General features: G+C 44.8%; 2 protein-coding genes across 2 annotated transcripts in view; both read right to left on the bottom strand.

Moving 5' to 3' along the window:
- Positions 1-26524, bottom strand: part of TMEM117 (transmembrane protein 117) — a 2083068-nt gene that overhangs the window by 1505675 nt on the left and 550869 nt on the right. The window lies entirely within an intron of this gene.
- Positions 18259-20465, bottom strand: LOC147751370 (uncharacterized). The gene is made up of 2 exons (XM_086938355.1): positions 19758-20465; positions 18259-19482 (listed from the first exon to the last, which is right to left on the bottom strand). Exons 1-2 carry the CDS (start codon positions 20176-20178, stop codon positions 18464-18466), a joined length of 1440 nt encoding a protein of 479 aa, XP_086794481.1. The 5' UTR covers positions 20179-20465; the 3' UTR covers positions 18259-18463.

Genomic DNA, 26524 nt, shown 5'->3' with positions numbered 1-26524 from the left:
TCTATTTACTCATCCACTTATGAATCCATCCGTTGACCCTATCACTCATCCATCCACCCTTTCACTCATCTATCCATCCTTTTGTCCATCTACCCTCCCTTTCGCTCACTCGGCCATCCTTGCATCCACCCTTATACTCATCCATCCATTCAGCCACCCTTTCACTTAACAAGTCATCAATACATCATTTATCTCATCCATCCACCCATTCACTCGCCCATCATCCACCCTTTCATTCATCCATCCATCCATTTACTGATCTTTCCACCCTTTTTCCCACCCATCCATCCACCCTTCCACACATACATACATCTATTTACCCTCATCCAGCCTTCCACTTGTGCATCCATCCATCTTTTCTCTCATTATCCATCCATTCACCATTTCAATCATCAATTCATCCTTTCACTAATCCATCCAGCCATTTTCCCATTCCTTCACTTATTGACATTTTCATATCAATTATGAGGTGAGCCTTTGTCTGCTGAGTTGCAGACAGAAGAGGTCCATAAAGAACTTCACCCTCATTGTAGTTCCTAAAACAAGGGGTGGGGTGGGGGAGGGTTCACTACGCCCCTGCACATAGGAAATTTAAAAACTTGGAAGTCATGAGTCATGCATGATGAACAGTACCAGGACACGCGGTGACTGACATGGTGTTGTTTCCAGGGCTTTAAGTGGGATGAAAAAACTGGGGGTCTCTCCAAAGGGCGTGTCTGGTGTAATTAAGGCTATGGTTTAAAACACCTAAGCTAAAAATATGTAATGAGCACAATGTGACGCCCGACTGATATTTTGCCGTTTCTGTCATTGCATCCAGTAATATTAGACCTACAACAAGCCATGACTATTGAGTTTATCAATGGATGTTAGTTGCATAAAATAAATTTAAAAAGCAGCAACTATGGCTCCGTTGTATACAATATTAAAACTGCTTCAGTTCTGAAATGATGAGACTGTGTAAGAACTATAACCTTCTTTTTAACTTTTTTCGCTAGCTTCTTTTCATGAAGTGGCACATAGCAGCATGGGTGTGTTTGTACATTTGTTTTGTACATTTCTTCCATCTAACCCTAACAGAATGCCCTGCCCTAGACAGCAGCAAGAGAAGGCCACCACATGCTGTAACAGCTCCAACTGTTCCATTTTCATTCTGTATTTGGCAATCAGCCAGCATACAGAATGACAGTGGGTGGGGTGGTGCTGTTCTTGTGCTTGAGGCTGAGTATTAGGCAGTACCATCAGGGAGCTGAGGCCTCTCACAGGCAAACCGCTCTGCTCCCGGCAAGGCCCAAAATTATGGACAAAAGGCGTCTGTAAAAGGGATCCTCACGGACAACGGACGTGAGGTTCAAATAACGGACGGTCCGTTAAATTTACGGACGGTTGGTCACCCTAATCAAACCCAGTCTCACGCTCAGCATGTGCGCAGCTGATGAGGGGACGAGGCACTCATCTTGAGTGGGGTGTTGGCATGGAATTTATTGATTTATTTCTGCAATTATATATAGCACGTACTTTACCCAGAGATGTCAGAGCGCTTTACAATATAGCGAAGTAAAATTAGATCAGACATTACAGGTATCATGTTGGAGGTGACAAAACGTATAACTACTAGAGTTACGCAGAGTGAGGGTTACATATTTACAAAATATAGATTAACAAAAAATTGCACATTGCAAACTAATGTCGGAGACAAATAACTTGTGAAAGGATGCATAACTACTACAGTTATGCAGAGTGATGGTTGCTTATTTACAGAATAAAGATTCACTAAAAATTACACATTGCAAACTAAAGTTGGTGCTATTAGGGTTTCAAAAGTACAAATTTTCCACCGTAGAAGCGGATGGATGAACTAATTCTCTAGTGAGGAACATGAAATAGTCAGAGAATTATGGGTAACAGTGTCTTTGGAAGAGAAGGGTTTCAAGGTTCTTTTTGAATATGTCAAAAGAGGTGGTATTGCGTAGGTACGGAGGAAGTGAATTCCAAATTGTGGTCGTGCTACTGGAGAAAGATTGCGGGATCAATCTTTCCCTTTTGAAAGTTGAATATTCAAGCTGTAAGTTTTCAGCATTACATGAAGGTCTTGATCCACCTGAAATGTTGTGTTTGTTAGAGAAGGGGGGGGGGAGTATAAATGGCTTTATGAGTGATACAAGCAGTCTTAAACATTGACCTGGCTTTAATAGGAAGCCAGTGAAGATTTATCAGCATAGGCGTGATGTGGTTGTTTCTTTTGGGCCTGTAGACGCCGCACGCCGCTGAATGAAGGCTAGATTTCAAAGGAGAAAGGTGGATCTTGGGGAGGCCTGCATGGGGTCAATTGTAATAGTCAAGTCTGGAGACTACTAACGATTGAACAATGTTGTTTAGGTCTTGCTCAGGAATAAAGCATTGGATACCCATGTGAAGTCAAAGTTAGTAGCATGCATTTTTGGCCATGGTGTTGATTTGTGAATGGAGGTTAATTCTCTTGTCCAGGATGGCTCCTAGGGATTTGGTACTATCAACTATGGTAGGTTTGCTGTTGAGAATGTTCAGACTACCCATCCACGATTGTACAGGAGGTCGGGATTTTGAGTTTTTAAAGGATTTAGTTTTAGGTGGTGAGATGTCATCTATTCCTGGATAGAGTTGAGGGTGGTGGTTAGGAGTGAAATGTAATGGTCGGAGGACACCTTGAGGTAGAGTTGGATGTCCTCAGCAGAGCGGTGATAAGGGATCACACACTTTTGTAGTAGTTATCCGAGACGTTCAATGTAGAGATTGCATAGAGTGGGAGCAAGGATAGACACTTAAGGGACACCATGATCAACAACCTTAGATGTTGAGAGATGGTTTTCAATTTTGATAATCTAAGATCCGCCTGTGAGGTATTATTCAAACCATTTCAAAGCAACTCCTTCAAAACCCATTCAATGTTTTAGAGTGTTGAGAGGGGTATAACGATTTACAAAGTCAAAGGCTGCAGAGAGGTCAAGCAGGATCAAAAGGCAAGTGCACAAAGGGCTTTGTCGATGACATGTAACAGTGCTGTTTCTGTACTGAAGTCTTGATTGAAGACAGATTGAAGGTTATTACCCTTGATGTGTTGTGTGGGTTGCTCCGCTACAAATATTTCAGTGATTTTAGAAAGAAAAGTGAGGTTGGTGATAGGGCGGAAATTATTAAAGTCATTAAATTTAGGTTTCTTTAGTAGTAGGGTCACCTTACCCATTTTAAAGCCATCAGAAAAGATACTTTGGCTGAGAGAGAGGTTAATCAGATAAGCCCAAAAAGGGAGTGTGTGGATGTACAGGTATATTCAGAGGTCGCTTGGGAAAAGGTCCAGAGAGTGGTTTGAGTGTTTTGTTTTTAAAATGTTTTTGAGGAGGGTGTCAGAGGTGATGACGTCAAAGCTGTGACAGGCGCCTTTGGATTTGCATTCCTCATGTGGGGTGGATGTAAAGTATGGGTAAGTAGCAAATTAACTTCTGTATCGAAAAATTGAAAAAATTCTTCTGCTTTCTTGGGAGGGCCAACACATTTGATGATAGATTAGATGGGGCATTAGTGGTAGTTCTGATTAAGTAAAAATGTTTCTTTGGTCTGTTCTTGGCAGAGTCATGGAGGGATCTGAAGTAATTAGATTTTTCGTAGAAAATGTGTTTGTGGTACCGCGAGCTTGCGTTTCAGAGAGTAGAAAGATTAAGAGTAGAGGGTAATTTTCTCCATTTCTTCTCCAGGTACCTTAGATTTTTTCTTTCATCATAGGGGGACCTATTGTACCATGGGGCAGAGGGTATGGGCCTTTTCCTTTTGCTTTAAAGTGGAGCCAGAAAGGTTGGTGAGGAATTGAGCAGTCACGTTGTTAACCTCAGAGTTAGGGCTGATGTCTGGAAGTGCAGTCTTCGATGACTTGCTGAGAGCGTTAAGATTGATGTTTTTCGAGTTGCAAAACCAGGTGGTGGAACATTTTCCACAGTAACAACAGGAGAGAGGTGGAGTGAGAAGGGAATGAGGAAATGGTCAAACCAATCTACTGCTATAGGATCATCTAATGTTATCAGGGTAACTTTGGAAATAAGGTTAAGAGTAGAGCCCTTGGAATATGTTGGTTTAGAATTGTGTTGCACAAGGTCATTTCTGGAGAGAAATGAGGCTAGCTAGTTGGCAGAAAATAAACTGAGGTGCCTCAGTGGAGATTAAAGTCATCTGGGAAAATCAATCTATAACTTTATGAGCATTGGTCAATTACAAGTTGATAAATTCCTCACTGAAGGTAGAGCTGTCAACTGGTGGGTGGTAAACGGCGTGCATCCTCATGGGAGAGCTGTGCTTATCAAGAAATTCCAAAGTAAGGCATTCAGTGTAGAGAAAGAGATAATGGGTAGTTCTCTGCACTGAAGAGAATTACTGAATATGATTGCAACACCTCCCCTGACTGAATCAAAGACAGTGTGGGAAGTGTCATTAAACCATGTCTCGGTGAGGATGAGTAGATTAAGATTGTATTGCGCGATGGTTTCTGAGATTTCCAGTTTGTGTTTTGTAGCAGATCTGCATTGTGAAGTATACAATGCATCTTTGAAGTGACTGTATTTGGCAAAGGGGTGTCAGGGCTTTTAGTAATGATGGGAATGAGGTTTCCACTGGTCGGTATCTGGGTTGTAAATGGTTGGTGTTTGGTTTGGACCAGGGAAATGATAAGTATAGTGCGTTAATGTGTGTTGACAAGAGAAGAAATGGTGGGGGAGTAGGAGGAGTTCTAGCTAGCAAGTAGATTGGTAATTTCAATTGGGGAGAGATTATGGACAGTACTTTTTGGTCGAGGGAAACGTGAACTTCTTTGAGGTAAGTGTATGGAGTATTGTGTTTTAACCAAGGGGAGTAAAGAATCAGGTACGGTGGACATTTTAGAGCTTAAGTTGGAGACAGTGGTTTCAAGCAAGAGGCAGGTTTTTGTCCCAGAGGTAGCAAAACCCTCCTGGAGGGACATCATGTTGAGTTGCAGTTCTTGAAATTGCAAATTGAATTTGATATTAGGGACAGCCGTGAAAAAGTCTGACATTGCTTTGATTTAAATACCAGGTTTTTCCTGGTACAAAGTTCACACAACAGGAAAGCTTTAATGCTCCTTGGGACAGGGAACCCACCCCTCAAATAGCTTACTTATACCTCCTAAATTTCTTTTAAAGACATAGGTTCTGAAAGGGCACAGAGGATATATCTCTTTAGGAGTATCCAACAGGTCAATCGCAGGCAAGCAGTAGCTCTTAGCCTGTCCTGGAGTAGTTTGCTGCATGTCGATTGAGACTTGAAGGATGCAGCTGTCTCCCAGTTCATCCTGCATTTTAATACTCTGTGTACTTGTCCTGTTAGGGGAAGGGTGACCAGTGCAGCCCCCTCTAGTAAAATAAACAATGCCATGCTGCTGCCTGAGAAGAAGCGTGACCCTAAATATGTCTTAGATAACAGCACACTGAATTAAAGCCTCCACCCTGAAAAATATTACCTCCAGGAACGCCTGTTTTATTAGACTCAATGTAAAATAGTTGAAGACTATTTTTTTTCAGAGCTCCAATACACTTAATTTTGTTTCTTTTTTAGTTTATTTGTCTTTCTTCTCTCTTCCCTTTCTATTTGTTTCTTTCCCCCTCTTTCTCTCTCTTTTTTTCCTTTCTCTTGTGTTTCCTTCTTTCTTTCTCTCCTTCTTTGGTTCTTTTTTTCTCTTGTCCTTTGTTTCCCTCCTCTGTACTTTATTTCTTGGTTCATTCTTTCCTCCTTTCTCTCTTCTTTTCGTTCTTTTCGCTCCCTTTCATGGTTCCTTTCTTTCATTATTTCCTTATTTTCCTCTTCTTTTCGTTCTCTCCTACTTAATTCTTTTCACGTTTTTTTTCTTCTTTGATGCCTCCTTTCGCTCTTTCTTTCCTACTATATGCTTCTAGTTTTCATTTCTTTCCCCTCCTCTTTTTTAATCTCATTTCTGTCTGTTACCTCTTAATTTCATGTTTTATTGATCCTTCTTCATCATTGATAACTTTTCTTTCTTTCTCACTGTGTTAGTTCTCTTCTGCGTTCTTTCTTCACTTCTATTCTCTCCACACATTGTCTTCATCTCAATATTGTTTCTTTACTTCTGTCCTTTTTTCCTTTCCTCCTTTTCTTTGTTCTGTATTTTCTTTCCTCCACTGTGTTCCTCCTGTCCGTCTATCCTCATCTATTGCCTATTTCCTTTTCTTCCTGTCCTTGGTTCTTTCCTCCTTTCCTCTCTTCTTCCTCCCTTTCTTTCCCTCCCTTTTAATTTTCCTCTACATTTCCTCCCTTACATGTATATCCATTGGGATGGTACAATATATGCATATATTGGCAATGTTCAAAGTTAAGGAGGAAATGTATAGTTAAAAAATAAATGTAATTTATTGTGTGTGTATTGGTCTGAGAGTTCTTGGGCATTTTCTCATACAGACATGAACACTCTAGGGCTGGTATTGCAAATAAATAATCACAAACCTGCACTGGTTAATGTTATTTTTAATGTTGAATCATAAAGACAGTCTCAGTTTCTGTACATCAACTAATAGTCTTTATGACACTTAGCAAGAAATTGGAAGTTTTCTAGGCCCTAGCTCTATGAGTACAGTGTCAGCCCATGATTTACTCAACAACTAGACAGCAAATCCAAGAAAGACATTCACCTCTCACAGGTGATTCATAAACAAGATTAAAGGGATAAAACAGCTATTTGGGGACCATAAAGAATCCAGCTCATATGCAAAGAATAATATACGATCAATGCAGCAGTACTGGGTGCTTAAGGACGATTTTACTTTCCGGCATCTTTCCAGTCACACATTAAAATGAAACCTATTTGAAAAAGACAGGCGAACATTAAAATAACACATTACTTCAAAGGGACATTATGGAAACATTTAAAATTACACAGCACTCACAATATCTTTTGCTAGCAAAGTTAGATATTACTTAAAGAGTCATATCACAGAGCAACCACTACAGGTAATACAGGCTCAGGATTCAAACACCAGTAGTCATTAAGCCGGATTACTAATGGATGTTAATTTACAATCATTTCACAAACACCTGTTCGCGCAGCAATTGCAATTACAACTGAAGTAATGTTTACATTACCCAGTAATTACCAGATGCATTGAAAATCACACCCTTTTAAATTAAACCATTGTTTACAGGTACAAATCTCTCTTTTAAATATTAGCAACTCACCCCTATGTAGGCCTTAATGCCCACAAAGGTATTTAAAAGTGGGGCATGGAGATAATTAATGTTACCATGTCTGTCAAGTAACAAGGCACCGAAATCTATTTTCCCTGTGGCAAGGCTAGCTCTCCTATGTAGATAATCAGATCACAGAGTAAAATACTAATGGTGTACCTTAGGAATAGGATCAGCGAGAAAAATAATTAACCAACTATTTTTAATAGGTATTAAAAACCCAATTTAATGGTGAAGTCATATGTTTAATAAATATTAAGGAAAGGCAACTTTTAAAAAGTTACCCTTTCCCTGCCTGAAGTTTCTGGAGGCTAATTTGCATTTGCTTTCCAGCTCCTCCCATCCTGTACTGGCCTGAATAAGGTGTGAAACTCCATCAAGGAAGTACACAATAGGTCATTGTGATTGATAGATTGATTTGAATTGGCAGGGATGACTCCTTTGAGCTCAGTGGAAGGACGGTGAACAATCACCCTTTTCTTTGTCTTTTTTAGAGTTTTATATAGCAAGAACTAGACCCAAAGATATCAGGTATCAGAGTGCTTCACATGAGCACCAGTTTCGTTACACAAGGACACTTTCACATTTTTAGGCACAGGGAGATTAAGTGATCTGCCCAGAATCAAAGGATGTTGAGCGTCATTGCCGAGACTTGAACCGGTTTCCCCAACTTGGAGGTCGATCGCTCTAGCAGTAAGGCTACATCCTCTCACCTACACCCTCTTGGCACCACAATGTGATACCCTGCCTGAGAGGGTTGTTTGAACCACAGGTAATGCTGTGGTTCCCTTGAAAGGAAGCATATAGGATGCAAGGATAATTCTTGTGCATCTACTGCTTGGTTGTTGAAGGACCCTGGTTTTATACTTCCAGGCATCTGTCTCCTGGTTTGTTGTAGGCACAGGGCCTGCTTCCTGATTTTATTGTTAATGTGGGAGGATACTACTAATTACTATAGTGTACTTTCCTACACACCCACAACCCTGAGAGCTCAAGTTTATCATGGCTGAAAAAGTTCATCATTTCGAAAATGCCCTGGAATATGGCATTTGGGGCACGTTTTAAGTAAAGCAAACAGAAAGCTCGAAAAAGTGGGTAGGGATGCCTCCAGAAACTTTAGTCCATTGCTTTGGGAGAGCCTAGGAGTCACCCCAACACACTAGCTAGTGCCAGGCATACATATGGCCCTCCAAGAACCTTCCTTAGAACATTTTCTGGACCTTTGGAAGGACAGAGAAGTGCTTGACCTGGTATCTGTGACCTGAAAGAAGCTCTGACGAACTTGTGAGGGATAGTATCGATTTTCCTGTAATCACAGTAATCGTTTGTTAACATGATGTGTCTACCTGTATGTGTAAACTCAATTATCTGCTACAGTTTTGTCTACCTAGTTAAGTTAATAGGGAATTCCTTTACCTGCCTTTTTTCTGTATTCCTTAAACATGAACCAAAAACCAGACAGACGCCATTTTGTTTGTACACATTAGATTCGTCAGCAGTCACAAGCTGTCCTCCAAGTAGTCAGTAGGCCTCTGCTAGTTGAGTTATAAGAAGAAGCTGAATGCACACTATTCTTTCTCGTCTTGAGACCCAAGGTCGCATCTGGCTTCAGAGGTGATAAGCACATTCTTGAAGGCGCCGTGCCTGTGCTACTGAACTTTAGATCATCCTGGAATCAAGAAGGAACCTCGACCAAGGAGAAAGTTGGAAGACTGAAGAAGGAAGACTGACCTGCTGTTGGTTTGCTGGACTGACTTGCAGTTGCTTTGCTGCCAAGGAGAGTGGAAGGACTTTGCTCTGTGCTGTGTCCCCTAGCTTGAAGGAATCTCCAAGGGCCTGAGGAAGAGCTGGCTCCCTGAAAAGAAGTCCCAGGAACAAAAGGACTTCTCCCCCAGCTTAACTGAACTCTACTGAGAGAGTTCTGTCCTTCCCAGAGTGCTTGGGCCAATTGTGGTGCCTCTGGAAGTTGTACCTGTGTTGGGAAGCTGGAAACCAAGATTTTAAGAACTGTCTGCAAAGTTTAAAGCATTGCTTGCTTGCAGAGTGCATCCCCGTCAATGTGAGGAAATTCCTGCCGCCGCGAAGGCCGAGATCGTCGCAGCGCCTGTTGCCGCTGCCAGAGTCGTCGCATCCTTCACCTGCGAGACTCATCAGTCCGGTGCGGAAAGATTACCATTGCTGCGAGTATCGTGCAGAGCCTGTCGTCCCTGGGAAAGATTGTCGCACCGCTTGCTTGCTCACCGCATCACGTCACTGCGAGAGTCGTCGCAGAGCCATCACATTGAGGGGCCGCGAGAGGAGAAGATCGACGCTGAGCCGCGCATCATCGCCGCACCGGAGATCACCGCCGCCCCGAAGATCGGCGCATCGTACCTTTTGTGAGCCGCTTCCACCGAAACCTGCACACCTGGAAACCACGCAAGGTATCGCATCCCTCCCCATACAGACTGGAGTCACCACAACACGCCCGCTATGTCCAGCAGGGTTGTCACATTGCCTCCCCAGGGTTTCAAGAGTGACGCATCGCTTGCTTTTCAACGCTGCAGCTTTCACTTGGAACTTTTTTCGCATCTAAAGGTACTGTTGGCTAAAACGTGACGCATCTGTGGACTATTTTAACGCAACCTTAAGAACTCATTTGAAACCATATTCTTGAACTGTGTATGTTCGATTTTTATTGTTTTGGTCTTGTGTAGTTTAGCTTAAATACCTTTATTTTTCTAAATTGCTGTGAGTCAGTTTGTGGTGTTTTCACTGTGTTACTGTGAGTGTAGGTACAAATACTTTGCACATTGCCTTTGATAAGCCTGACTGCTCGTGCCAAGCTACCAAGGGGGTGAGCAGGGGTTATTTAAAGAGTGAATCCTCCTTACCCTGACTAGAAGCAAGGGTCCCCATTTGGACAGTGGTACCTACCTCTGCCAACTAGAGACCCCCAGTTCTAACAACACCATTGATGACATCATGCAAAGTTAATTTTCCTGCATATTGTTCTATACATTACTATGGCACTAGAGACCTGACAGTAAGTTTAAATTTGCTCAGGAGAATATCAGTCATCATTACTGCAATCACTGATACAACTCCCTTGGGTGTAGAAAGCATGCATTATCCGCCACATCGACTCTATACCATACACTTCACAACCAGCATACTTCACATTAACAATCAACCTCATGAAAAATGTATGATCAAGCACATACCCTGGCATGATATTATGGCCCCAACGTTGATGATTCAGAATCCATAAAGGGAATGTTTCTGAGTTTATTGCTTTTTCCAGATCCTTAGCAGGAGATTTTAATATGGCACCACAAATAAGCCAACCTGGGTCAAAATTGCAATGACAAAGTGCAGGGGAGTCCTTTTTTAAAGGACGAATTCCCACACCCACCTGTAGGTGGCATGCTTCATCATCGGGAACCTCCTCGCACCTCAAACCTAGGCGAGTGCGGGCTACAACCCCCTCACTGTGAGGGAGGAGCTCCGGGATGTTTTAATAAGATAGTTGGGAGGTGTACTAAAACCTTCAGATGAGCCGGGCGTGGGGTAAGTGAGAAAAGTGTGGGCGAAGTTAAAACTAACTACCTAGTATGCAAAAGATACATTTTAATGGAGCATCCAGGAGTCAGGATTAAAAAGGTGTGGTCGCCACAGCAGGAAGATTCAACCTGTCATGGTCTCCAAGTGGTCAAATGGTCAACATGTTTCAGCCTAAATGCCTGAGTCCGGAAGACGCAATCCCAATAGGAGAAGAGGGATAGGTAGAACATAGACCAACAATCCCAGCTTCAATCAACAACAACATTGATGGCCTCCAGGTCCATCGGCCTATCCGATGCCACCATTTCATCATCCCGCAGCACAGTTTGCTCAACCACTATAACCCTTTCTCCATCAACCTTGTTTAGAACAGGGCCGTGGACGACCAAGAGGCAAAAGGAAATCTCAGGCCATGTGCATTGGGAAGAACCTCAGTTACAAAGGACAACATGGAGCATGAGCAGGACCACGACTCAACCAGGGACAAGCAGGGAGATGACTTGGTTGAGCCTTTGAGAAAGAACTCCATCACGACGGACAACATACAGCATTAATGAAATGAAGTCCTCCCTACAGATAAACAGGGAGACGATTGGATTGTGAATTTGAGTCACCACACGTTGAACCCCACTGAGACACAGCTCCTCAATAAAGTATTTAGTTTTGTCCCCACTTACGAGGGGGACCCATTCCTGCTAAATCAAGAAATTGCCCAATTCTCTAGAAAAGCGAGGCTTAATTTCTTGTTTGCTGACAATGATTCCTCTATCATTGTGGATCCATTCACAAACACAAATCTGAGCAAAAAGTCAACTTTCATTCCACCACAGCATTTGATACCCCTGGAAATCATCACATTTGAGAAGGCAGTCCGCAAATATCTTAATGATGGCCTAGCAAACTAACATGCCTATTTTAAGAACCTCTCTAAATCAGAAAAAGAAGCAGTGAAAGAAATGAACAAGGATGATTCCATAATTATCAAGCCCGCCAACAAGGGAGGTGGCATTGTTGGTATGGATTCTGCATCTTACTGAGAGGAGTGGGTCAAAAAATTGGCGGTTTCTAGTGCATACCAGCCACTTAAGACGGATCCCATGAAGAGACTTCTTAATACAATAGTCAATCTGGTAGATGAGGCCAAGGAAGAGGGCTGGATTACTACTAAAGAGGCAGAATTTTTGGAAAATACGAATCCTGTGATTCTGTATTTCTATACTCTTCCAAAAATTCATAAGCCACAAAGCCCGCCCCCTGGATGACCCATCATTTCAGAGATTGGTTCCTTGCTGGAACCACTGTCTCAATTTGTCGACTTCTTCCTTAGACCACTTGTGAAGAATATGCTGATGTATTTACAGTATACCAAGGATGTCCTTTGTGTACTGGAAGGATTAGAGTTTAATGAAAACACTGATTTTCTTGTCACGTTGGATGTAGAATCATTGAATACCATAGGATTAAACACTACGTGCAGTGGAGACGTTACGCAGTGACATCGAACTGGATACCTTCACTTCTGTCTCATTATGGCTTGCGCCACTCTGGCCATGAAATAACATTTCTTGCAAACTGAGGAAAGACTGTTCCTACACTCCTCTGGCACTTCGATGGGTAGTACATTTGCCCCTAGTGTGGCAAATTTGTTGAACGTCCACTCAATAGAATCAGGAACCATCTTGATGTCTAGTAACGCTTTTTAGTCAAACATCCGTTTATGGAAATGTTACATTGACGATATCCTTGTGATATGGCTAGGTACTGTGTAAGATTTTGAGCTTTTTCACACCTGGCTTAATTCTTGAAATTAATCCCTGAAGTTCACCTGAAAATTCAGCAAAGAGAAACTCCCATTCTTGGGCCTCTTGACCAATATCACAGAGGGCAGTCAGAGTAGAGAACTATACAAAAGACTGTAGCAGGGTTTCCGTTCTCCCACAGAACTGCGCACAGAGATCTAGAACCTGGGTGTGTTAGGGTGACCCAAAACTCACCTTAGTATCAGAAATCCCCTTAGCAAGCTAGCTACAGTGTCTCATTGGTACTATCAACTTCCCAATGACTTAGGCAATCCAGAACATGAACTTAGGGTACCTCAGGTATCGTGGAACACATGAACACTCTTTCGCTCTATAATCATTTCAAACAAAAACTGGGAGCCAAAGAATACACGTGCAAGTTTGAAATATTTATTTTTCAATGCAAGGTACTCAAACGCAGTATCTTATATAATATCAACATACATATTATAAAAACCAGAGTTATTAGCATAGTCACTAGTCCATAGTAAGCGAATGGTGATAGCATATTATAATGCAAAATCTATAGAACTTTGTATCACCTATATTTCGCGCACCCTATTTAGCATACTATATTATATCTAAGAAGGTCTCATTTGGGTTTTTAGCAGGGCGGGCCCATACCTCTAATGGTCAGTAGGAGAAGATCACATCAACAGCTACCAGCTCTCTGCATGCGAAGCATCAAGTGTGTTTTTTCATTCTCAGTAACTCTATCTTAAACCCGCGTAGAGCCCAATGTTGGCAGCAACATTATTTGTGTTATGTCTAATGTTGTGCGAGGATCAGGCCTCCCAGCAACCTTGTGTTAGGTTATTCTTAGAGGCTATAGATCTCAGTGTGCAGACAGTGTACCAAGTGTACCACGCACGACTGATATCAGAGCAATAACATATTATTCTCAATAAATCACATCTTTCGTCTAGGTTGAAAGCTACAATAATAATTATGTGCCGTGTGCAAACTGAAGCCGAAGGAAAATATGTCGTTTAAACATTTAATAAGCTCATGCTAGCTTAACACAATATATAGAAAAGCATTAACTATATGACAAGACCAATGGCCAAGAACTCACTCCTTACGTACCTGAGCTACCATCCCAAATCTTTATGGGAGAACTTGCCCTTTGGGCAATTTCTAAAGATTCTGCACGACTGCACGATGTTGTGAAATAAAAAAAGCATGCATCAACATTAGCAGGACAACTTCCTGACTAATAATACCCTCATTCACTCATCAGCAAGTCCATGAAGAGAGGAAGAAACAATCATCACCAACATCCTACCAAAGAAACCACAGAGAGGTTGATTTGTGTCAGCACCTTTAGCAGTAAGACAAGTCTCCTACAAAAATGCATAAATAAGAACTGGAACATTTTGAATAAAGGCAGCCATAGGCTAATCAAACCCATGTTTGACTTCAAACGCAGCGCCAACCTCAGAGACCAGCTAGTTCACACAAGACGATGGATTAAACAGTCTTCCTAACAAAATACACTTTTGAACCTCCCATCGGTTAAAGAGCATTTCCCTTATGGGAACTGTAGTGTTTGTGCACAGGTCTCACACACTACCTCCATAGATATAGGCACAGGTTGCCCCTGGGAGTTGAGACAACATACCAATTGAAACTCAGAGGGCTTAATATATCTTGTCTCCTGCCCTTGTGGGCTTAGGTATGTGGGTATGAGTATGACCACAAGAAAGGTCAAGACACGTATAAGAGTACAATAAGCTGTAAAATACAGATCAACAAGCTTGCCACACATTTGCCAATTTGCAGATTTACCATGAGACATGATGCCATTGAGTTTTCGTGGGTTGTTCTAGACAAACCTAATATTACCCAGCCTATTGCAAACATGACCCAGTTCTTATTCGGAAAACAACAACACTGGATCTTTAGGCTGCAGAATGACACCAGGGTTTCAAATGATGATATACCCTAGTTCAGCCTTATTCATTCATAATTGGTCTTATGTGCATGTTATTTTTCTTATAAGCACTCTTCTGTTTCCCCTTTTCTGGGTGGCACTTCTCATGTGTTTCCCATGTTTGCACACTTGAACTTTGTCCATGTCTGAGCAGAGAATTACACCTATTGGGCCAACCAGGCCTTGCACTGCTCACTGAAACCTCAATAAAGTTTGGAGTTTCTATTGTCGCTCACCGTCACCTCAATAAAGTTTTGTGTTCAATTGTGGTGGGCTGCCATGTTCCAACTGACACTGAATATAGTGTTGTAGCTCTACAGTGCTTCACATGCCACCACTTTGTTCATGCCATCTGGGTCCTTGCGTCACTTAAGCTGAGCTTTTTTGTTCATGACATTCTTAGTATATTTGCCCCTTTAATGCAATTCCAAGTTTTTCTGCACATTAATTAATTACCCAGTGCTGACATCTGACAAGTTTATCCCACAGGGCTCTCATTCTGAGTCCATATACTGCTTCACATACTGCTGTATGTTTCCATCAGTTTTTCTGACTCCACAATCATGGCTGCCAAACTCCCATTACTTCTTAACAAGAAGTACACAGAGCCCTTATTTTGTTTTTACGGCTCTCTTCTGAGTTATGTAAGACTTAGTTAGTTCAGCAGGACTGACATACTGCACGTCCTAGACTAAGCTGATGTCCCCATCTTGGTGGCATGGACCGGTTGGAAGGTTTTGTCCCCTCCAAGGTAGGCTCAATCTTTTTTAACCATCTTTTGAAGTTTTCCCGTTGTTACAGTGAAACAGTAGATAGGCTCATTCCTATTGCCATTATGGAGACCTGCCTTACTTAAAGGAGGTGGCGCACTGTGCCTTTACTCAGGAGCTTCACCTTGGTCTGGGAACACTCCCACGAGGTGATATGCCCATTGTCACCATGTGCATCTCAGAATGTGTGTGGGTAATCTTTACAGAATCTTTTAGTGGACTCATCTAGTGTCCACTACCACTCAGGACTGCCTTAGAAAATAGGCTTTTACATTCATCTTCAACATTCAATTTTGCCATCCTACATCAAGGCACTAATTATACTGTCCTAAGGGACTTTTAAAGCGTATTTTTGTACTATTGCTCATTGCTTTACCATATCTCAGGTTACTAAGCCGTGGACTAGGTTTGCTAACTGAGCTCAAAATAGTCACCTTTTCTCCATACTCGGCATGTAGAGTCAACTGTATTTTATGTGTATGTATGTCTGTACACTACAGTCAACCCCTTCTTTGCCCCCTCTTCCTAATGTAGGGTTTGGAAGCGACCTCGACTGCATGCGCTGAGGATGAGTTGCCATTAGCTTTGCCGAAAGCATGAGTAAGCACTAACAAATTGGTATTTTACAGCATTTGCGTAGCCACATTTGAAATATTAAAAAATAAATATGTGGCACGCTAACTAAGGAGTGCATGTTGTAATGAGTATAAACGTTCGCTTTTAAACACTTATCTCTTTACAGGGACGATATTGACCAGCAGATCCCTATAATTGGTTCATAAACCTACTAGCTGGCTGTATCCTTTTATTTCACCTACCAGATTTGGTACTGTGGCATTTAGGCTGAAACATGTCGACCATTTGACCACTTAGAGACATTGACATGTTGAAACTTCCTAAATTCCCATGAGGCAGAGGGTCAAGACTGATTTGCATATGGCCATGTCTGAACTGGAGTGCCTTGGTGAGCAAAATAACAATGGATTAAACCATGATTTGTGACTGGGGTGAATGTTTTTGCCATTGTGCAACATTCCGTCCATCATCTTGTGTGTTAGGTTGAAACATCCTTTCATGGCCCACACACCTTTTTAATCCTGACCACTGGATGTACCATTAAAATGTATCCTTATGGCCCTGCAGTGGCCCTTACGAACCAACGCACTACCATACAGAATAAACTCTTGGGGCCCGATGTAGGTAGGGCTTTACCGATCGGTATCGGCCGAAAATACCGATTTTTGGCCCTTACCGATCGGTAAACAGCCATCGAGATGTAGGGAACCAAAAACAGAACGAATCGGATAGAAAACCGAATCGGAATGTGTACCGAACGTGAAAAGATCCGATACGTACATACCGAAAATCGGATATGTAACGAAGCGGAAAAACACCGATTCGGTGACAAAGACCGAATCGGTCCATGTACCGAATCGTTAGTGACACCGAATCGGAAAATCACCGATTCGGTCCCACTACCGATTCGTTAGTGACACCGAATCGGAAAATCACCGATTCGGTCCCACTACCGATTCGTTAGTGACACCGAATCGGGAATTCACCGATTCGGTCCCACTACCGATTCGTTAGTGACACCGAATCGGGAAATCACCGATTCGGTCCATGTACCGATTCGGTAGAAATACCGATTCGGACATGAACCGAATCGGAAAACATGCCGATTCGTATGAATCTCCGATCGGGAAATTCCCCGATTCCAACAGTTGGGGAGATGTAGGGAGGCACAGAAACACCGAAATCGGCTCAAAATCGGTAGAATTCACTCGGTATTTACCATGGATTGCAATCAGGTGGTAACCAACTCCAACCCATATAAACAGTCCCAAAATGCATTGCAACTTGCAGGATGGCAGCTTTCTATGTCATTGCGAGGCGGCTACGGCTACAGCAGGAAGGACAGAGGGAATGGCTAAGAAATGAACAGGTCTACAGACAGAGGATAACCCTGTTCATGCTCACTGAGGCTGAGATCCTACAGAGATACAGGCTGGACTCTGACACCATACTTGAGCTCATCAGGGACCTTAAGCCATACTTGGACCACCACACCCCAAGGGCACACGCCATCCCTGCGCACGTCCAGGTGCTATGCAGCCTACACCTGGTAGCGTCTGGCAGCTATCAAAGTGGAGTAGCAGCAGCAGGAGGGGTGAGCCAGAGCAGCCTGTCAAGGTTCTTCCACATATTCCTTGACGCCATGATAGACAGGATGGACCAATACATCTCATTCCCTGCAACCCACGCAGAACTGCTACAAACCAAAGCGGACTTCTACCAGATGGCACACTTTCCCCAAGTCATCGGTTGCATAGATGGCACGCATATTCCGATTTGCCCACCAGCGGACACCGAATACATATACCGCAATCGGAAATCGACACACACCATCAACGTGCAGGTGATCTGCAATGCCAAGTGCACCATCACAGACCTGGTAGCAAAATTTCCAGGGAGTACCCATGACTCCTATATATTCCAACAGAGCGGCATATATGCACGGCTGATGGCTGGCGATTTTGGAGAAGGATACCTCCTAGGTGAGCCACATCATCAGACCCCCATAACACATGGTAGGTAGGTGTAATACATGTATGCATGTGTCTAATGTGACCCCTTTCTCTTCCAGGCGACAGTGCATATGCCCTCCGCTCATTCATACTCACCCCCTACCTCAACCCCTCCACACCCAGCCAAAGGAGGTATAACCGGGCCCACATACGCACCAGGAATGTTGTGGAACGGACCTTTGGCATCTGGAAAAGTAGATTCAGATGCCTGCACAAGAGTGGAGGTGCAAGGCAGTATACCCCCATCACCTGCTGCAAGATCATAGCTGTATGTGCAATGTTACACAACCTTGCGGTCAAGAAGGGCACTGAGGTGGAGTTGTCTGACTACGAGGACTATGACGACGACGAAGCTGTGCCACTGACACAGCCAGCTGGGGTGTGTACGCCATGTGATGGCAGATACAGACGTGAGGAGATCACTGAGAACTATTTCTGACTGAGTACAGATGCAAAGACAGCTAAATGTTGCTTGGAAAATAAAATTTTTAATAGTGATGCACCACAGTTACATCACTGAAGTGCATTAAAAAATGGAGTCTGTCAAAACAAATAAAGTCCAGGGTCCTGGTATGATCATCCCCCCTTGCCAGCCTATTTTTTGGCCCGCTTTCCAGACCCACTGGGGTGTCCCCCGGCCCCCTCCGAATGGCCTGCAGCATCAGCGGATCGCCTGGTGCTCCTCCTTGGCTCTGATGCAGCGCTGGCCGGGCTGCTGCGGCTGCTGCTGTCTCCAGCATCACCCAGGTCCAGGGCAGGATTGGAGGCGGCGTTTGAAATTAACATGGCCTCCATGGCCGTGGTGATTCTGGCCATCCCCCTGGTCAGCTCAGCCGTTTGCTGACTCTGCACCGACTCCTGATTTGCGCTTCGGATGCACAGCTGGGCGGTCGCCGATGCAAGGCGGGCCATGGCCCGGTTGAGCACCCGGGCATCCCTCCTGCGCGCAACCTCATGCTCCTCCTGCCTGGCAGAGGAGTGGGTGATGGCAGTGGTCAGCCTGCCCAACCCTGCTGCCACCTCCTTGTTGCTGTCCACAACAGCCTGGAACCCCTTCACCAACTCCCCCATCTGCAGGTTGTGCTGCAGGAGCTGGCGTTGGCAGGCCATGGTGGATCTGGCCTGTTGGCGCTGGATTTTGACCATCTGGCCCTCCAGGCCCAGGAACACACTGCCCTCCCGTGCTGGTGCAGCAGTGGTGGTGGTGGTGGTGGTGGCACGGCGTCTGGCACTGCTGCCTCCGGCCTGCTGAGTGGGCTGGGGTGCCACTGGTGGTGGTGTGGTGCTGGCCGGTCCCGGTGCCCCTGCTCCCAGGACAGGTAGGACGGGTGGCAAGGCCACGGTTGTGGCAGGAGCTGTTGTCGGCGGAATGGTCTGCCTTGTTGGGGAGTTGCATGGTGAAAATTGCAAGGGGGGTGAGCTGGGCAGTACTGGGGAGTGCACTGCCTGGAAATCAATCACCAGGACTCCCTCCATTCCAAGCCCTGTGGTGTCTCCTTCCTCATCCTCATCCTCCTCCTCCTGGCCAGGCTGGCTGGTGCTGGGCCCTGCCACTGCAGTAGTAGATGTCGAGGCTCCCTCTGCTGCCACAGTGGTGCTGCCTGATGGTGCCCCTAGGTACAAAGAAGCATTTGTAAACTGAGTGCCGATGTATTACAGGCAGTACAATTATGGCATTCCACATGTCCTTGCATCTCCTTACACCGTGTCACACTGTTTCCTGTCTTGTGATTCTGCACTGACATATCTGGCTAACTTCTGCTGACTACATGTACCATGATGCTTGTCTCTTGTATGTTGGTGGCAGTACAGTGCTGGTGTTTGCCTATGCATTGTGTCTAATGGGGAGGTGTCTGGTAGGGTGTGTCATGATGCGCATGCTTCTTACCTGTAGCTGTGGCCATCGCAGTGCTGTCCAGGGTCCCGATCCCTACGATGCTCGCCCTCTCGATGGTGCTGGAGACAATTTCCTCCAGCTCGGTGAGGGGTGGCGCCGGGTTCTGGCCTCCTCCGGTGTGTCCAGCCTGCCTCTGGATTTCGGCCAGCTTCCTCTTCGTGAGGCTGCGGAGGTCGTAGAACCTTTTCTTTAGTTCCTCAATGGACCTGGGGGTGACTCCAGCAGCATTGACCTTCTGTGCGATGTCGGTCCACAATCTCCTCTTCGTGCTGTCTGGCACGTTGAGGGACAGCCTGCCAAAGAGCTGGCGGTGCACCCTCACCACCTCCTCAACCAGCACCTGCAGTTCTGTGGTGGTGAATTTGGGCTTCCTCTTTTGGGAGGACTTCTGGCTTCCTGCCTGATCTGCCATTCTGCTGTTGTTCAGTCTGCAACCTCCTTCTCCCACTGCTGCTAACTGTGTGTTGGGCTCAGGCAGGCTTTCCAGTAACTTCTAGAAACTTCTTAATTGTCTGCACCTGCCAGGGTTGCCACTCCCTGTTTGGGTGGGGGAGGGGGAGCCACCTCATTGGCTGAATCGCCTATTGCCGAATCGGCTTTTACCGATTCGGTATTAGCCGAATCGGTAAAATCCGATTCGGTATTATCCGATTCGGTAAAAGCCGAATCGGTTCATGCAATGCATTCCTATGGGCTTTTTCGCCATGGGTCTATGATTGCCGATTCGGTTTTTACCGAATCGGCTTTTACCGATTCGGTATTCGCCGATTCGGAACTATCCGATTCGATGAGAGCCGATTCGGTGTTTTCCGATTCGTTGTTGGCCAAATCGGTAATTTCCGATTCGGAACGAGCTGAATCGGAACGTACCGATTCTCATTACCGATGCCGACCGATTCGGTTTTCATTCGGTATTTTTTTCCTACATATCGTTTTCCGATTTCAGAATACCGATTCGGCCCGCCTCGGTATTTTGAAATCGGAAAATCGCGTTTACCTACATCGGGCCCTTTGTGTTTTAAGAACATCGAAGTAACCGAAAAAGTTAAAGAAAGAGTGCAGCTCTACTTCCATGAGAGCTAGGGAACAGTGGACTCGGCATGCACCCTATGGGAAGCATTTAAGCCAGTATTAAGGGGACACATTCAGGCTCACATAGGGGGAAGCAGTAAGGAAAAATGGATGCAATGGGATACATTGGAGAAGGAAGTAATTGCACTCGAGGTCAGGATAATAGAGGGGGAAAGGGCCCACCCACCACTCACGCAACGCAGAGATATCAAAAGACAGGAAATAAGGGATCTTGCAAACAATGCAGCGAGATCGGCGGCATTAGCCACACAAAGAAGAATATACGACTTTGGGGACAAGGCCAACAAAATGATCGCGTGGTTGGAAAAGAGGGATAGGAAAAGAAATTGGGTGGCTGAGATATGCGACTCACAGGGTGACTGGCACATTACCGGTGAGGAGATAGCGATGACTTTCGCAGAATATTATGAAGAAGTATATACATCCACCCCCACCAGGTCAGAAATGGACTGTCGGGAATTATTAGCTGAAATGAGGCTTTCAGTGACGACAAAGAAAGAATGACATAACAACGGAGGAGATAACGGGAGGCATACTGGATTTACAGGCGGAGAAGGCCCCAAGACCTGTGGAGTTATTCAAGGGCATGGCGAGTGTGTTGGAGCTGTATCTCCTGGAAATGTTTAATGAGGCTAGGGAAAGAGGCTGTCTGCCGCCAGATCATTGGACAGCAACTATTGTAATAATCCTGAAGGTGGGCAACCATCAGACCAGTGTGGCTCCTACAAGCCCATATTGTTGCTGAATATGGAAGTCAAAATCCTGGCCTTCTGGGGCCAATCGTGACATTGCTACATCCAGATCAATCAGGATGTATGTCTCAACAGAGCACCAGGCTCAACCTCAAATGCCTCCATGGGGTAATGCACTCGAAAGAGATTCATTCATAAAATGATTTCTGTACTTTGATGCAACGTGGGGGACGTCTTTCGTCATCATGTGTGAGTGAAGTATAGAGGAGATTGGTTCTCCTTTCCCGTGGTTAATCGTGTCAATTTATTTATGCAGCCATTGGGGTAATGAAAATAATTTTATGAATGAATCTCTTTCGACTTCTCATCAATGTACTAAGACTTTTCATTAGGCATTGGTGAAGGGCAAAACTATTGGTATCTGCCACACCGAGTCATCGTGTGACTTAAAATTTCTTTTTGATGCTCAGCAAAATTTATGTCCTGATGATGACCATGTATTAATGACAAAGGTTGAAACGCCGTCAACGCAACTGTGCCCGTAATTAATGAAGGACGCATTGTCTCGTTCTTGTTGTTTCAGTGTTGTTCTGAAACTGCTTTTCTATGTAATTCCTTCTGTTTGCCACTAGTCTGGTTTTGTGTTGTATAACTAATGTTATGTGTACCAGCAAATACTCCTGAGCACAATGTTATAAATTCGTTTTTATCTGTATATTGAATACATTTTGTATACTTTCTTAAAATATTTTTAGAAGGGTCTTCTCTTGTTTCTCTGATTTTCACTTTACTATGTGTCCACAGGTATTGTCACTATTCATTTGTAAAAACTGAAATTTTTCAATACCTTGAACTGTTGTTTGGACAAAACACTGTTTGCCCCTGGTTCAGGTGTACAGGGCTGCCCCTGTGGTTGTTAATCATGCATAATCGAGGGCGCACTCCTACGAATCGTTGTCTATGGGGCTACGATCAAAGAGGTACCTGTTTCCAAATTGCTTGGGAGTGTCCTTGTTAGAACTGGGGGTCTCTAGTTGGCAGAGGTAAGTACCACTGTCCAAAAAGAGGTCCTTGCTTCTAGTCAGGGTAAAGAGGAAACACTCTTTAAATAACCTCTGCTCACCCCCTTGGTAGCTTGGCACAAGCAGTCAGGCTTATCAGAAACAATGTATAAAGTATTTGTACCAACACTCACAGTAGCACAGTGAAAACACCACAAACTGACTCCACAACAGTTTAGAAAAAACAGGTATTTAATCTAAACTACACAAGACCAAAATGACAAAAATCCAACATACACAGTTCAAGAATATGGTTGCGAAAGGGTTCTTAAAGTTGAGATAAAATAATCCACTGTTGCGTGAAAAGTTCACAGTTGCGTCACGTTTAGCCAACAGTACCTTTAAGTGCGACAAAGTTCCAAAGCAGAAGCTGGTGCGGTGAAAAACAAGCGATGCGTTGCTCCTGAGACCATGGGGAGGCTGACAACAGTCCAGCTGCAGCAGCGGGCGGTGTTGCGACAAATCCGGTCTTTATGGGGAGGAAGGCGATGACTTGTATGGATCCCGGTGTGTAGGTTCCGTAGGAAGTTTGGTCTCGCAAAGGCACGATGCGATGATCTGTAGGGGCTGAGACGATCTCCTGGGCGACGATGCGGGATCCAGCGGTGATCTTTCTCTCGCAGCTCCTCGATGCGATGGCTCTGCGACTATGTTCGCAGCGACATGATGCGGTCCGCAAGCAGGTGGTGCGGCAATCTCACCCAGCGATAACAGGCTCTGCGACAATGCTCGCAGTGATGATGATCTTCCCGCAAACGAAGGATGCGACGTCTCCGGCAGCGGCAACATGCGCTGCAATGATCTCGGCCTTCGTAGCGGCAGGAATTTCCTTGCGCTGTCGGGGATGCTCTCCGCAAGCGAGAGATGTGATAACTTTTCAGTAGCAAAGTCTCTCAAATCTTGGTTTCCAGCTTCCCAACACAAGTACCACTTCCAGAGACACCACGCCTGGCACAAGCACTCTAGGAAGGACAGAGTTCTCTCAGCAAAGCTCAGGGAAGCTGGGGGTGAAGTCCTTTTGTACCTGGGACTTCAAAACAGGGAGCCAGCTCACAACAGGCCCTTGGAGAGTCCGTCAAGTAAGAGGACAAAGCAACAACAAAGTCCTTCCCCCTCTCCTAGGCAGCAAAGCAACTGCAGGTCAGTCCAGCATCACACAGCAGGGTAGTCCTTCTTCTTCAGTCTTCCAGCTTTCTCCTCGGCAGAGGTTCCTTCTTGTTTCCAGGATGATCTAATTTTCCGTAGTCAGGGGTCCTGCACTTGTACCCCTAAAAGTCTTTGATTACTTTGTGCAGGAGGGCTCTGAGCCCAGTCTGAACTAGTTCTGGGTGTTCCTTGAGCACTTTGTAATGTAAATGTAATGTAATGTAATGTAAAATTTTATTTATATCGCGCAGCAATCGCTCCAATGGAGCATCTAGGCGCTACCTCCGGCAAATTACCAGATGACAAAGTGACTCAGAGTTGGACCAAAAACAAAGGCAAGCATCAAACTAGAGTTCTGGCCATGCTATCTTGCAGTTTAAATATCCAAGTTTTTAATTCTTTGCGGAACTCTGTTTCTTTATCCAGAGTTCTCAGGGCAGGAGGCAGAGTATTCCAAGCCTTTGCACCCAGTAATGCCAGGGACTTTCCTCCACGGGTTTTTAACCCCTTCGACGCTGATGACGAGCTGGGCTCGTCATGGCGTAGCCTCCTCGCACGCTGATGACGAGCCCAGCTCGTCACGTAAAGTGCGTTTCCGCAAAACCCAGCGTGCGAGCGGAATTCCGCTAGCGCGCATGGTGTTAAACGAAACCTAGGAACCACCAGAGTATTGGAATTTGATGATCGTAGGCTTCTGGTTGGGCAGTATCTCTTGAATTTTTTCTGTAGATATAGTGGTCCTGTTTTGTGCATTGCTCGAAATGTTATAATCAAGACTTTGAACAGGATCCTTTTTACAATGGGAAGCCAATGAAGAGCTTTTAATGCCCCAGAGGCTGACGATCTTTTTGGCCATTTTAGCACCAATCTGGCAGCAGCGCTTTGCACTAGCTGAAGCCTGTAAGTTACTTCTTTATTTGTGCCAGCATACAAACTGTTGCAATAAACTAAGCGCGACGTTACCAACGCTACTGCAACAGTTTTCCTCGCCTCCAATGGAAGTATATCAAAGATTTTCCTCAGGCTTTTGATTAAGCCAAAGCACATTCCTGCCACTTTTATTGCCTGCTGCTTGAAGGCAAGGTTGGAATCAAACGTGACCCCCAGGTTCCGAGCAACTATGGTTGTATGAGGCGGTATTTCTGCCCTTTCTGGCCACCATTGCCTGGGAATAAAGTCATTATTTGGGCCTAGCGGAATAATCTCTGTTTTTCCTGTATTACATTTTAGGTGATTCTTCCGCATCCAATCGAAGGTGGCAGTTAAACATTCCTTGAATGTTTCTTCCCATGACTGGTTGTCCCTATCTAACTTTGTTTTCCTGGCCTCTCCTTTCCTTTAAGAGAGAGGAGCAGGGTCGTCAGCCGCCCAGCAGGAGGTGGAGCCAGCATTGTGGAAGGCAGGCACAGCCCTATTCAGGCCCAGGTGCTTTCCCCTCCCACTACTCTAGATGCAGATGCAGCTATTCAGCCCAGCGATGGCCCACTCAGACTCTGGGAGCCACCCTGCCCCTGCCCCTCACAAACCAGACAGTCAATTAACAAACAGGCCAAGGCACACAGAAGGGTCAGACAAGAGAAGAGCAACTTTCTAAAAGTGCTATTCTCAAACACAGGATTTAAAAACAACCTTTCCTAAAAGATGTGTTATTAAATTCTGAGTTTAGGGATACCACACTTTTAAGTCCTATCTTGCTCCTATGGGAAGATATGCTGGTAACCACTGTAGCCAGCATTCCCCATGATAGTCTATGGGGCAAGATAGCCTTACAATAGTGAAAAACGAAAATGGCTGTAATCCACTACCAGAGCATGTCACCTACTCAAGTACATACTCTACCTTTCACATACACCGCACCCTGCCCAAGGGGGTACCTTGGGCCTTCCATAAAGGTGACCAATGTGTACAGAAAGGGAAGGATTAGGCCTGGTCAGTGGGGGCACTGACCAGGAGGACATGGCAGTTCACAGACTGCACACAGGCACTGCGGTGGCAGGCCTGAGACACCATTTTAGGGCTACTCATGTGGGTGGCACAATCAGTGCTGCAGGCCCACTAGTAGCATTTGTTATCACCAGCCCTGGCACACTCAGTGCAAATTACTAGGGACTTCTTGGTGACACAAATATGCCAATCATGGATAACCAATCACAATATCAATTTACACAGGGAGCACTTGCACTTTGACACTGAATAGCAGTGGCAAAGTGCCCAAAGCATCTAAACCAACAAAAATGAAATCCAACACAGCATAAAAAACACAGGAGGTAGAGGCAAAAAGATAGGGGGAAACCACGCCAAAGATGCCAGGTCTAACAGTCCTGCTATATATCAATTTTAGGGGAGGGTGGTGCAGGTAATGTCGGAGGTGACTGGACAGACTGTTCCTCTTGAGGCCAGGTGGCACATACTGTGTGTAACGGGAACCCAGACTTGGCCAAAATATCACAAAATCTGGCTATTGGTGGCCAAGAGGAATATTGCCAGGGCGTGGGGGACTGCCCTTCCCCCAACGGTAGGTCAAAGGAAAACAGATCTTAATTGGTGTTGTGCAGCAGAAAAGACAGTATATGAGAGCTGGGGCTGCCCCCAAAACGTGGGAAAAAGTGTGGAATCAATGGGAGACATTCAGGAAACCTTGAAGGAGGCAAGAGAGGGAGGGAAGATAGGTCACTTAGGTGTAAGGGGGTTAGTCATCCTGGGATATTAGGGAGAGAGAGTTTAGATCCGTTATGACTGCAAAGGATCATAGACTATGATGTAAGGG

This window comes from Lissotriton vulgaris, chromosome 1_1 (assembly GCF_964263255.1).
Source record: "Lissotriton vulgaris chromosome 1_1, aLisVul1.2, whole genome shotgun sequence".
Lineage (NCBI taxonomy): Eukaryota > Metazoa > Chordata > Amphibia > Caudata > Salamandridae > Lissotriton > Lissotriton vulgaris.
This window is presented reverse-complemented; position numbering and strand designations above follow the sequence as displayed.